A 13,134-nucleotide genomic window follows, 5' to 3' on the forward strand; every position below is an offset into this window, starting at 1 on the left:
CTCTTGTCCGGTTTGGTCCCGGTTCCAACGATGCCGTTTCGATGATCCTACGTGGCAGTCGTTGAGTGAGCCCCAATACTTCAACCGGAGTCAGCTTTATGACAATCTGGTTCGGTTAAGCATTTACTAGATTCAATACTTTGATGCAATTGTTTAAATACCGTAAGTTCTAAAACTGACAAATGAGAATAATCTCTTCCATGTAATATAATATAACTTCCCATCTTCAAATTTTCTTTTTTCCATAACTGCATTCTAATGCAAATGGCCTGTTGAGAGATGACATAATAATCTCCAAAACTCGTGGAGAAGACAAAAGATAGATAACTTAAATTTATATACTGTTTTTAAGACTGAACTAGCTGTTGTTTCCTTCGTCATCTTATTTACGCATCTGCTGCTTGTCACTTGCACTTGTCCTTCTCCTTGTGGTGAGCTCCGGTGGAAGAAGAAGCGGCGGTTTCAACATATTGCTCGGCGAGTTTCTTAATCTTGTCGCCTTCCTTGATCAAGAAGTTAGCACTCTTGGCTTTGCTGTGATACTTCATCACTTTCTCTCTGGTTTTCGTCACTGCCCATCTGTATTGATCCACGTTTATCACTCCGCTCTTACACAGTGGTCTGATATGTTCTTTGATGTATGCTTCAACCTATAAAAGAACAAAAGGAGAGAACTGTCAGGAAATGAGCGATTTTGACATAAGAAATTTAATAGCTTTTATTACCTTCTTGATGATGGAGTCACTGAACCCATCAGCTTTGCTTTTCTCTTCTTTAGACGGCTTCTCGCTTGGATTACAGTTTGGGATCCTTGTGGGAAGTTTCTTCTCTTGAATGGAAGTCTTCTCGAAGTTTGAAGCCATGAACTCTCTGTGCGTGTTGCTCTCGCACTCTGAATCAGGTGCTTTCGCTTGAAGACCGTTATCAGCAGATCCTTCAGTGAGAGGTTTCTCAACTAGTTTCTCTGTACCAGGTCCGTACAGTTCTTCACATTCAGCTAAAGAAAGGATCTCACCTCCCTCTCCTTCTCCCTCTGCCTCAGCCTCAGCTTCAGGTACAGGCTCCATAGGAACAAAGCTCTTCCCATCTTCTTCACCATTTGTTGTCCCTTCCTGGTTTATTGTTGTTTCTTCATTCCCCAAGACCTCAGATTGATTTAGAACTTTCTCAGGTTGAACAGTGGATAAAACTACCTTCACCTTAGTCAAACCTTCATCCTGCTGTGTTTCTGCAGCTTTTGTAGCCTTGGTAGCACCAATATAGTCTTCGTCATCTAACTCATACTCAAAATCCCCAAAGATGTCTGTATCAGGAACTGAACCAATGTCCAGTACACTATCTGGGCCTACCTCCTTAGCTTTGTCCAAAGCACCGTCTTCTTTATCTGGAGGAACTTCTGATGAACGGTTTGGGCTGTTTGGTGGTGAATCAACAAGACCAGCTGCTCTGAGCGCTTGAAGAACGGCTACATCATCTGAATCTTTGTCATCAACATGTTCGGTTCCGTTATTAGACAGTGGTGGTGAAGTAGTTGGTTCTACGGCATTAGTGTCCATCGCTTTGCTCTCTGAATGGTGCAGTATTTCTTGTGAGCATAGATTCAGATACACAACCTTGCTACTTGATTTGTCAGCGATCACTTTCTCGATATTTATAGCATCTGCAACGGCTAGTTCTGTTGCTGCACTTCTTCGAACTTCCAGAAGATTTTCTTTCTTCAATAAATGTTCTGTCAGCCGGTATAATTGTGCCTGCAGCAAGAGTGATTGGCTTATGAACAAAAACAAGCACATGTTTTTTTTCACCAGTTTCAAGAGTGATTGGCTAGCTATTTCACCAGTTTTTCTCAAATCAACAACACATAACCGTGTACACATGGCACTCATTAAACTATAGACAAGCATGGAATCTTGTATTGTAGACCTCCTCTACAAGTGAAACATGTGCTAATAGCTCAAGCCTATTCTGCTATCAAACCCAGAGCTAAAAGAATATCAAAAGCCAGTGACTTCCCCTTCAATATCTAGAATCAGGTAACTTATTATGAGCTTAGAACTAAACAATACAACGAAGAATTATAAACTGAAGTAAAAAGCTATTCACGTACCTGCCTAACTGCAACAGGAACTTTATTATGGCGACTGGTCGCAAGGTTTGGCCTCATATCAGCTGGAAGTTGAGCCTGACAGCAATCGTAGAAACAAACAAGCAACAATTTCAAAACAACAGATATCTAAAAGCTGACAAAGCAAGGGCCGAGAATCACACACCAACAATGGATAATTCCCTTTGAGCTCAGGAGAGCCTTCTTTGTCTTCGCTTGAGTTGCTGCCTGCTAAAGCTTTCTTTCTTGCAAGAACCTGCAATGCCCATTTCCTTTTGTCTTTCTTCAGCTCATCTGGATTCTCAAAAATAGGCGGTTTGCTTCCCGAGTTTATTTTTGATCCAGCAGCATTTGAGTTGTTCCCTTTGACATCACTGCTCTTTGGTAAGGTCTTGTCCAGTCCTGTTTCTTTCGATCCCACAAGAGGTTTGATATCATGATTTCTCGGGAACACAGAGGTATCTGCCAAATATAATCTGGAGAGAATAGGATTTGAAGCCTGTGGGGCTTCAGATGAAACATTTTTCTCGGTGTCAGCTGGATTTTTCTTCAAGAGGCTAAGAACAGACTTCAGAGTCTCAATTTTCTCAGGCTTTCCAGCTTTCATGCACCGATGCTTCCAGAACTCAACTTCACAGTCCCGATGCCATGCACTTTTCCGCTTCCCATTTGTATCTGCATAAATTTTCTTAGTGAGATTCTCTCGGACTTTTCCTTTCTGCAGCATCAATTTCTTTGCCTTCAGTGCCAGAGCCGGAATTTTTCTAGGTGCTTCATCCGTTTTCGATCCTGCCACAGCAGCTCTGAAGGCAGCCAAGAGTTTTGGATCAAACTGGTCTTTTCTGATGTCTTCCATTGATTTGTTACGAACGGCCTCTCTTATTTCTTTCCTTAGTTTCTCAACCAAAACCAATGACTCTTTATCATCTTCCGGTGTCTTCTTAATCTTCTTTACCCTCAAACCAACAGCATTCTCTCCTTCTGAAGACTTATCTGTAGTATTTGGAAGCGCGGGTTTCTTTTTACTCCCAAATCCTTTAACAATGCTGAATATATCAACAGTTGTATTGTTTGAAGGGGATCTGCTCTCGTGCCGAATGGCAGCTTTTTCTTCCATTTCCTCTAGCTTTGGTTTAACGAGACGTTCTGCAATCTCTGCCTTGATTTTCGAATTGTCATCATTACCACTGGTAAAGAAATGGCACACGCTCAAACATTTGACACCAATCAGAGTAAAGAGGGAATGATGGTACCAAGAAAAGAAGATTTCATCTGTTAAACTGACCTGCAATCTGAATGTTTTCTCTTTAAGCTGACAACACTAGCAACATCTGAGTTGGAAAAGGCTGTACTAGAAAGAGCTGGCAAACACAATACATCATGTTGGACCATGTTAGACTATGCAGATGTAGGTAATGATCCATTTGCATTTAGCCATAAAAATGAAAGAAAGCAGAAGATAAGCATGACAACAAAGGAAAGTATGTTTCTTACATTTCTCAACATTGACCGGTAGACACTCCTTTTCTTCAAGTCCTATAACAGGGTCTACAGTTGCACAGAACGCAAAAATATCACGCCCAGAAGCAACAAGGGACAAAGCATATTGAGAATCTATACGTGACAAGAACGCACAACAAAGCCTCAGAGAACTTTGTATAAATAATCAATATACCTGCTCTAATCTCCATCTGTGCAGCAAACAACGGCTGATTTGACTCAAGTGGTAATTCAGATGATAATTGATGTGGTAAGGACTGCATGAGCTCCGATTTTCCAGGGACTTGCTCTGTATTTTCCTTCCTACCCGAGTTATTAGGATCTCCGTACACCATAGCTTGAACTAACGATGCATTGGTATCACTTGGTTTCATAGGCCACTCGTCTCCTTTGACTGTTGACACGACAAGAGCTGTCTCGCCATCATCAGCAACTGTGACTGAAAAATTTCCAGAATAAATTGCCTCGACTGAGCATCCGCTATTAGTGCTTTCAGGAATCGCCGGGGGCTTTGTTGTCTCCATTGGTGAAGCATCAGATTCGAATGGTTTTTCACTTGAGAGACACCTGTTCACAACAAAGGACGAGAGACTATGACAAGATAGCTGAAAAATATAGAGAAAGTGGATAATATGGCTAAGTATTAGACTTCACTCAGATTTGGTTAACTGTTTCTTTTCTAGTTAAGGAAATCAGTGAAAGGCTGAAGCTCTCCCATAAAACTATGTCTACCTAGTCGGCTAATACTAACAGAGACAATAAAATGAACGCCGCATTGGTGAAATAAATCGAATCATATTTTATGCAATCATCTATAGTCATTATATGAATGGAACCTACCTCGGACATACCCATGTATCCTCTGATGCGATTTCCAGATCAAAACCCACACAAACAGCATGATACCTGTAAAGACATAGCACATAGAGGAAGCTAACAATTAGAAGGTAGCTTTTATGATCAAATTATAAGACCAGAAAAGAATGCTTTAAAGTTGAACAATCTAGAACAATAGAAAGTAAGTACATGGACGTGCAAGATTACAAAGACCAGTATACATATCATATAATAAACTTCCTTCTTGCGATGGTGGTCGCTAAAAACCGGTAGGGAAACTAAGCTATCAACACGATAATCTTTATATAAAAGCACAGAAGCCACAAACATTATATGGCACGGTAACAACTTAGATAGCACCAGAAGTTCACCAGACAAAGAACTTCAGTTATCAACAAAGGAGGTAAAAGAACCAACATGACACATTGCAAATAAGAAAGAGGCCATGAATAAGGTTCAACAGGTAATAGTTACCATGTGTCACAAGAATCACAAGCAATTGATGTATCGAGGTTAGAATCCCCTCCAATGTAATTGAAGGTGTTACGGATCTTGCAGAGATCTCCATCTAAACAGATAACTGCCTACAAAATGATTAGGAAAGGTAAACAACGTAGTTTGTAGTGACTTGGAAAAGGCATATATGATAATACTTACATTTTCGTCAATGTAGTGTGACGGAGAAGAGAGGGCGTCAGTGTCCTCTTCAACGCACCAATCTTCATCCCTGCATGTATATGATAGTTACGCTTAACGTCAGTAGATTACAGCAGTTTTTCAGCTTCACAGTACAGATTTCTATATTGAACTTTCCAATCACATGTTATATCATTTGGAATTCATGATAAGCCACTCAACAAAGACACCAGTTAGATCGTTGAGGAAAGTAAAGCTCTTCAGCGAGGAAAAGAGAAGCATGAAAAGAGTACCCAGATAGCGAAACCTCATCAACCTTGCTGCTTTCCCCAAAATCATTCACCTTCACAGTCAAACAGAAAAAAAAAACATATCAGCTAACTCCACTTACAAAAATGATGAGAAATGTTGGAGATAGAAAGAAAGAGACTACTTACAGGGACACATGTAATCAGCTGAAACTCTCTCTGACAGAGAGGGCAGAGGTTCATAATCGAAGACCAATTATCAATGCATTCAAAGCAGAACCTGAAGATTTATCAAACACAGACAAAAAATAATCAGTCTCCTGCTGCTTGAGACAGAGTGCATAAGCACACAAAGCAGAGGCAGGTGTAAGGAGGGCTCTAAGAAAAAATAGAGCAAAAGGGAAAGAAGGTATTGTTTACCAGTGCTGACAACAATCAAGAAGGCCTCTATCAACAATGATGTCCATGCAAATCCCACACCTTTCCCCTTCAAATCCAGCCATATCCTGTTCAAACCAAACTAGATATCAAAACTAATACACAAACACACTTTTTACACAAAACCTCATCCTTGAGAGTAAAAAAAAGAACAACAAGCCCTAGAAAACGTGACACAAATAAAATAAAATCCTTAACGCAGCGGTTAATGTTCATGATTCTAACTCTGAAGCTACATATACAAGTGTTTGCAGGAGAATCATTTCAAAGTTTAAAGATAAAAAAAGTGGACCCAATGATTAGGTCAACCAAAAGCGACGAAAATAGGCACAGAAAGTCCCAAGTTTACACTAACATTATGACCAACTTCACCAGCTTCGTCTTCAAGCAAGTTCCCAGCGTCGAAATCGAGCTCCATTTCCTGAAAACGAGGAAAAAAACCCAGACGAAGTGATCAAAGACGAAATCGATTTCCTCCGACGAGAGAAACGAACCCTGAAGAAAAGTACTTTAAAGAGGCAGAATCCACCTACCTCGGATCAGAAACTACGAAAGAAACCTAAGAGAAAAATCTCCAGAAACCCACCCAGAGGATGAAATTAAAATATCTTCCGAGGAAATTGATGAAAAAGGTTTTAAGTTTTTTTCTCTCGCCAAGGGCAAAACGGGAAAGAGGTGTGAAAATTCACGGAGGGAGAAGATGACGTCACCTCCTAGTCCCAAATACAGACTTTGAGGGTTAATAAGGAAAATAAATGAAACTACTACGTCTTCGTCTCGCTGTAGAATAAAAAATTCCAATTTTATACAACGAAAGAAGGACCACACGTGCTTTTTATTCACCTTTATGGGTCGACTAGTCTAACTCTTTCTGATTCATGTGGGCCATTTACGCTAACTCACGAATAAATTGAGCCCAAAGTTGTATACCGTGGAGTTGGTGGGTCTTGAGGATATCTATTGCGCTTTCAAACACGTCGCAGTAGATAATGGACACGCCTCGAAGCTCATGGTTAAGCTGATGGACAGTGTATCTATCTCATGACGAAGTTGGACTCAATGATCATGTTGTTCACTTCTTCTGCACACTCTCCATTGTGGCTCCTGTATTTCTGCAAGTAGTACGGTGCACATCCAATCGGTGGCAACCCCATCACCCACCACCATCCTCCGCACTTTGAAATTGTACAAGGTCTGTGAAACAAACAGACTACTTCTCTTATTGGTGGAGATCAAAGAATACTTCTCTTCTTGGAGGAGATCAAAGAATGATACTCACTGATGAAGAAAACATATATATGACTCGGTTATCTTTAGGCTATCAATACGCAGCTTCAAGAGCTTTTGAATATCTGATCCTCTCTCTCTCTCTCCACCATTGGTGAATCTCATGAGCTTCTTATAAATTCCATCAAGTTTTTTTCATGTGTTAAATTTCAATATAATAATTACAGAGTGAAAGAATGAAGAGAAAGTGGTTCTTGTCCTCTCTAAGCAGTCTCCTCTTGCAAATGCAAAAGATTCACCAACGCAGAATGAGGCTCTTCTGCAACTTCAGGGAAATCAATGAAGTTTTTCTTTAACAAGACTTCAGTTTCTAAGCTTTGGTTCGGTAACTAGCAGCTTTCCTTACTAGCATCATCAGCAGCCAACTTAATTATCATCAAAGCTTTACAACTTGAGGCGCTTCTATAGTTAATTGGATTAAGTGGAGATTAAAAATTGAACTTAGTTAACTATTTTGATGTGCCAATCTAAGCTTACAAATACTATAAGGGGAAATCTTTCATTTCATGTGATTACATTTCTGTGCAAGCTTCCCAATCAAGAAAGAGATGAGGGGAAAATGGTCAATTTTCATATCCCTCCCTGACCAAAAGAACACACCAATTACAACCAAAGATTCAATATTTCCTCTTCTGCTAGTCTCCAAGAAGAGAAAGATTCATAAATGAATGTCGTACACTTCATAAATTGAATCCAAACCAAACTGCATTAATAGTAACGCCATTGTTCTGCGGATCACATTAATCAGTTGGGGAATCTTGCGGCTCTTCTTCCCCAGGGACGTTGCTGCTGCTGGTGGTACTGCAGTCCAACACCATTGTTGCCTACATTGATTCCCTTTTCTGTAAACATTCTCATTCTCATCCTCTCTTCTTTCATGTTTGCAAACCGAGAGTCCAGCGTCTGAGGCCCTTGCCTCTGCCCTCCTCCATTTGGTTGCTTCTGCTCTATCTTCTCCCATTGCTGCTGCTGCATTATGTTTGCAGATCAAGATCAATTCATTATTTTGATATGGATATGCCAATTAAGTCATCATAATGCTCATATAATAACACACACAAGATACTCATGCATGGTTGGTTGGTCGTTTCCATGCTTACTGACAGAAACCAATACCACAAAGGTTATCTAAGATATAGATATAAATAATTTACCTTTGAGACAAACCCTCTTGGTGCAGATCCATACTGAGCTGGTGGAGTAATGAACCTGCACAAAAGAAAAACAGCTGAATAACTGGAAAAGCTACGCAGGGGGATCAATCAATAGATCAACCTTCTGATACCGTGTTCTTGGTAACAGATTATTAACAGATGAGCAAAGTCTTTGGTCAATGAGCCTGAACCCCTTCAGTTACCTCAAATCTAATAAGTACCACCAACACACTAATCTCTGACTACTCCTCCTCCAAATACCCCCTTAGACTCAACTGCATGATTTTGAATAGCTATTTTGAACACCATCTATCACCCAGCAAGGAGTTACGAAACATAAGTATACAAACCCGTGCAACTTTCCCATAGAAACACCCGATGGTAAAGGAGCTTATAAGCCTCTCACCTCAGAGAGAGTAGAATAGCATAGAGGGGAGCCCATGTTATTAAGCAAATGATCAGAGAATTATCAAGCAGTCTAGACCTTGATTGATTCGTATTAGCCATCCTTCCCGCGTTATAAGGTCTACCACGGATTGGAGCACCAGAAGCAACATTACGAGCAACAGCTGTTGTAACAGGTCCTTGGAAATTAGACCTTCTCTTTGCAAAAGCACCCTGAAAATTACGATATAAAGTCAGAACATAAACACAAAGCAAATGACAAGACAAAGAAGCTAACCTGTCTAACATCAGACCGTGAGTCCATATAACGCTGAGCTTTTACCGTAGTGTTTTTGGCCGCACCATTAAACTTCTCCTTTTTATTCTGCGGCCTCAAAAAAAAACAATCAGTGGTTCAATAAAGAGACATCACAATCACAATTGGTATTGAGAAGCTTAAGACTACTTACGGATGCTCTCAGTTTCTTGCCTTTATTGACATTGGTGTTGTTGCTCTTTGACATCTTGATAATAGCATCTACACGAATGATACAAAGATGATGAGCTTTCAAAGACAAATTAAAGATAAAAAAAAAAACACACAAACCTAAAGACATGTCCATTTTCTTCTCGGTGAGAGCAACGGTCTCCGTAGTAATAGGCTTTTCAGTCGCCATCTGCAAAAACAGAACATCGGAGATGGAACACAAATTAAACCAAAACCCAAGTTTTCCCAATCAAATTGACGGATTCACGAACCAATTGACTTGTGAGTTGAGAGAAAAGGAAATGCTCTTCCTTTTTTTTTATCCGACGACGAGTGAAACCAGAGATTACTGAGTCAACTCGTTAGTACCTTTTGAGCAGAAACAGTTGATCTATTTTATCATCTGGGTCGACGGATCCCAACCGGTTATTGTTACGATGCCTCAAGGTTTCTGTCTCTGTATACGTGTCCAATTATGACTGGATAAAAAATCTATAGGCCATATCATTGGATGATTATATATTTTCGATTTTCAGTAAAATTAATTATTCTATATTATTGTGAATCCTTTCCCACATTTATGAAATTTCCTAATCTGAAAACAAAATATGCGACGTTTTAAAATCTTTTCTCTCTCTCATAGAGCATCTAAAAAAAACTTTATAACTTTAAATATATAATTTTTTGCTTTATAAAAAAAGTTTAAAAATTCAAAACTTCAAATTTAGAGTTTTGGAAAATAAAATTGTATATTTAAAGTTTCACTATTCAACTTCAAATCTGTGTTTATAACTTATTATTTATATCTTCAAATTTGGTCCTTACAATTAGCTTCAGTGTTTTTAATTTTCAAAAAAAAAAATTAGCTTCAGTGTTTTTCTCTATTCGGATTCCAAACTTGTGTTTTCCGTATCTCTTATGGTTCACTTGTCCAATCTCTGCGTACTTTTACTCAAATCTTGGTTTCAGTTTTTTTGTGGGTTCTCTGAAATTCTGGTTTTGAGAATAATGGCTTTTGATGAAAATACCTGCAGCCCAACTCTTTAAACACGGACACAGTTTGATTCTCAATTCATGTTTATTGAAAAAAGATAGCAGGGCCCGAGAATTCAGATTTAGTTAATGAATCAAACACTTATTGAAATCATAATTATAGAACAATATAATATTTAAGAATGAAATAGATGAATATGTGCAAGTGAAATTTTATCCATTTTTAGTTCAATAAATCTTCTGCTGTTGTTTTGGAATCAACTAAGATATATATATATATATACGGATATATCGTATACACCTAGCAAAGAGGGTAAGGAGTCAAGCATTATATGTTGTTAGCATAGAAATCAAAATTGGGCATCTGGCTTCCACTTTTTGTTGTAATAAAAAAGAGATGAGGAGATTTATTGTAACTATCCTATTTCGCAATAAGGTGAGTTGAATGAATGAGATGAGGTGACTACTTTTTGTGAATGAGTTATTTGATCCGAAATAACTAGTTCTGATTTAATTTTAGTAAATACTCTTATGGCTTTCTCAACCTATTTCTTTCTCTGTATTCTATATTTACTCAATTTATCTGGTTGATAAAAATTATTTCAAAAATTCTCTACATAAACATAAATGAATCCAAATATTTGAAGATTCGACACACTATACATATTAAAAAGATTTTAATGATTAGGGAGGAACTATCTTAGCTTCAGTGCGTTCTTTCTTCAGGAATTACATACCATATTTATGATATTTAAATATTTTCTTATTTATCATTGTAATCTTTAAATTTTTTATATCTTATAAATATTTCAAATTTATTTTTATAATTCAAGTTTTATACATAAAATTAAATAAAAATCAAAAAAAGATTTATAAAATATTAAAACTAGAATTATATAACAAGCATATGAAACATAAACTCATATTTTTTTTTTAAATACATATAGACATAATAATTACATAAATTTAGATATTACAACAAAACTAATATTTTGGTACGAAGAGTGATTTCATCACCAACATTTCTCGCTGGAACAGTAGTTGTTGTTGCAACGATTGTCGTTGTGGTTCCAGCGGTTGTCACGGTTTTATTACTTGCTGCAACGTATAGTGGAGTTTGATTATCAATGGTATGTTATTGTTCGTCATTTTCCTTTTGAGAAAACATGAAAGCGAATTAGTACTCCAATCAACAAATAACATATTATTTTAAGCAAAAATAATAGTCTAACATTTATTGCCATTTTTTTATTGTTTTTGTAGAATGCAAAAGCGTTACAAATCACTAAATCATATCAATTTAAGTCTGAAAAACATTATGCAAACTCGCTTACAAGCGTTTGCAGAAAACGTTTGTATAGACTTTAGGTTATTTCATAAACTCGCTTTAGAATCGTTCGTGGAAATGAATCGTTTTGGTAACATTCTAAAATAAAATAAAAAAGAAATGTTTCGTGGAAGTGCTGAAAGCAAATCGCAAATCCGTTTTTATAAATCCTCAAAGAAATCATTTATAAAACGGTAATAAATCAATCCAATTAAAGCTTTTGATACAAAAGTGATTAAGAATTAAGATTGTAGGAAGCCATAAATCGAATTGACATAAACATAAATACAAAACACGATGCTAAGGAAACCGATGATTCAAGGAAAGACTAAATGGAAACGTTTTTGAAAAACAGACCATGGAGTCAAGATAAATCTCTTTCCTTAATTCTTAATATTCGCTCGTAAGTGCAACGGTTTCTGTATGAATAAGAATCTCAGGATAAAACCATGATAGAATATCACGCGACACTCGTGAACAGCCCCTACGAACTATAGAACTACGAAACACTCTCTAAAGAAACTTACGCTTGGAGGTTTTGTTGGTTTTTCTCTTGATGTAAAAGTTATCGAATGAATAAGGAGGATACGAGATTTTAAAGAGGAGAAGACGAGCCATTTTCCTTAACTGTTGCAGTACGTGCGCACGTTAGTAGAAATTTCGCGAAGATCCCGGAGGTAAGGCATTATGAAATTTACTCAGTAAGATCTTTTCTCGCTTAAACATTTTAATAAGAAGAGAAAAGCATATCTTTTTGACGAACTACATGTTGTTTAGAAACAAAATGCATGTTGTTTTGCTAAGAAAATATGAAAAAATCAGTGAGTTTAATTTGGTATAAAAAAATTTCTTTACCAATTTTTAACATCCACGCTCGGACGACAGCATCCGGTAGAGAGTCAATTTTTTTTCTGAGCAAATAAAATTATTTTGCAAATAATAATGAGATATATTAAAAAAAAAGATTAAATTGGCCTTTTATAAAAATGGGGATTTATTTGGCCTTAATGTAAGAATTTGAGATTTATTTGGCAATTTTCCCAAATCTAGTATAACGAGTATTTTTAAATCCATTTTTTTTTGTCGACTCCATTATTATTATTAATAAACATTTGTAAGTTTCTTTTGAGGTAAAAAAATAAACATTTTCTTAGTTGATGAGAGAATTCGCATGAAAATACTACAAACCAGTATAGTATATTAAGAGAGAGAGAAAAAATCCTCCGACCTCTGTCTAGAAAAGATTTTTGGAATCGCGATCTCCGACCGGCGGTGTGGTTTCTCTGTACCACCGTCGGTCGGGAAAAGTTGTTTTATGGCGACATTTAATCTTCGATTCTCGCGTTCTCTTCCCGGCATGGACGGCTCCGGCGGTGTTGCATGTCCGGCCCCTGCTCCGGTGTCGCATCTTTCGATTGATGGGCGACCGGCTTTGACTCCGGAGACCACACCTTCTTCTTCGGTGATGGTCTGTCGGCACTTAGCTTTTCTGTTAGTGTTGGTTGTTTTATTTCTGGGTTTAATCGGTCTTTGCTTGATTTCTTTAATCCGTGGGGCTGGTTTTAATCTCGGATTTGGTGGCTTGGAGGCTGTGGATGAGATCTCGAATTGATCGATGATGCTCTCCGCTTAAGGATTCCAGGCACTGAAGGGTTGTGATGCAGTTTCTAGTTTCCGGTGTGTTTACCGGCGCCGTTTAGTTTCTCCGGCGTGCTCTCTAGGGGTGAGGAAAGTGGAAG

General features: G+C 37.8%; 2 protein-coding genes across 5 annotated transcripts; both read right to left on the reverse strand.

Moving 5' to 3' along the window:
* Positions 1 to 176: 176 nt before the first annotated feature.
* On the reverse strand, positions 177 to 6,573 carry LOC103858584 (uncharacterized protein At4g10930). The gene is made up of 15 exons (XM_033286128.1): positions 6,297 to 6,573; positions 6,119 to 6,184; positions 5,746 to 5,831; positions 5,515 to 5,605; positions 5,371 to 5,420; positions 5,099 to 5,168; positions 4,916 to 5,025; positions 4,445 to 4,510; positions 3,780 to 4,171; positions 3,599 to 3,652; positions 3,390 to 3,465; positions 2,271 to 3,291; positions 2,108 to 2,182; positions 726 to 1,751; positions 177 to 650 (listed from the first exon to the last, which is right to left on the reverse strand). The coding sequence occupies exons 2-15, from the start codon at positions 6,179 to 6,181 to the stop codon at positions 405 to 407; spliced, it is 3,426 nt and encodes a 1,141-aa protein (XP_033142019.1). The 5' UTR covers positions 6,182 to 6,184; positions 6,297 to 6,573; the 3' UTR covers positions 177 to 404.
* Positions 6,574 to 7,485: 912 nt separating this feature from the next.
* LOC103858585 lies at positions 7,486 to 9,568 on the reverse strand. 4 transcript variants are annotated; one of them, XM_009135968.3, is made up of 7 exons: positions 9,348 to 9,568; positions 9,196 to 9,265; positions 9,059 to 9,126; positions 8,887 to 8,973; positions 8,689 to 8,822; positions 8,205 to 8,259; positions 7,486 to 8,019 (listed from the first exon to the last, which is right to left on the reverse strand). In XM_009135968.3, the coding sequence occupies exons 2-7, from the start codon at positions 9,263 to 9,265 to the stop codon at positions 7,795 to 7,797; spliced, it is 639 nt and encodes a 212-aa protein (XP_009134216.1). In that variant the 5' UTR covers positions 9,348 to 9,568; the 3' UTR covers positions 7,486 to 7,794. The 4 variants fall into 4 exon arrangements, with proteins under 4 accessions (XP_009134216.1, XP_009134213.1, XP_033142092.1 ...); XM_009135965.3 differs by having other exon boundaries at positions 7,486 to 8,022; positions 8,611 to 8,822; XM_033286201.1 differs by lacking the exon at positions 9,348 to 9,568 and having other exon boundaries at positions 7,486 to 8,022; positions 8,611 to 8,822; positions 9,059 to 9,265.
* Positions 9,569 to 13,134: the final 3,566 nt, after the last annotated feature.

This window comes from Brassica rapa, chromosome A03, assembly GCF_000309985.2.
Source record: "Brassica rapa cultivar Chiifu-401-42 chromosome A03, CAAS_Brap_v3.01, whole genome shotgun sequence".
NCBI classification, from domain to species: Eukaryota; Viridiplantae; Streptophyta; class Magnoliopsida; order Brassicales; family Brassicaceae; genus Brassica; species Brassica rapa.

What these genes read in the sequence shown, in the direction of transcription:
- LOC103858585 (XM_033286201.1), bottom strand. Translation starts at nt 9,265, where the DNA reads ATGGCGACTGAAAAGCCTATTACTACGGAGACCGTTGCTCTCACCGAG. An exon ending in GCAAGAAACTGAGAGCATCC is followed by an intron (nt 8,974 to 9,058) that starts GTAAGTAGTCTT and finishes TTGAGGCCGCAG; the next exon opens with AATAAAAAGGAGAAGTTTAA. An exon ending in CACGGTCTGATGTTAGACAG is followed by an intron (nt 8,823 to 8,886) that starts GTTAGCTTCTTT and finishes CGTAATTTTCAG; the next exon opens with GGTGCTTTTGCAAAGAGAAG.
- LOC103858584 (XM_033286128.1), bottom strand. Translation starts at nt 6,181, where the DNA reads ATGGAGCTCGATTTCGACGCTGGGAACTTGCTTGAAGACGAAGCTGGT. An exon ending in CTGGTGAAGTTGGTCATAAT is followed by an intron (nt 5,832 to 6,118) that starts GTTAGTGTAAAC and finishes TGGTTTGAACAG; the next exon opens with GATATGGCTGGATTTGAAGG. An exon ending in GATGAGGTTTCGCTATCTGG is followed by an intron (nt 5,169 to 5,370) that starts GTACTCTTTTCA and finishes ATATACATGCAG; the next exon opens with GGATGAAGATTGGTGCGTTG.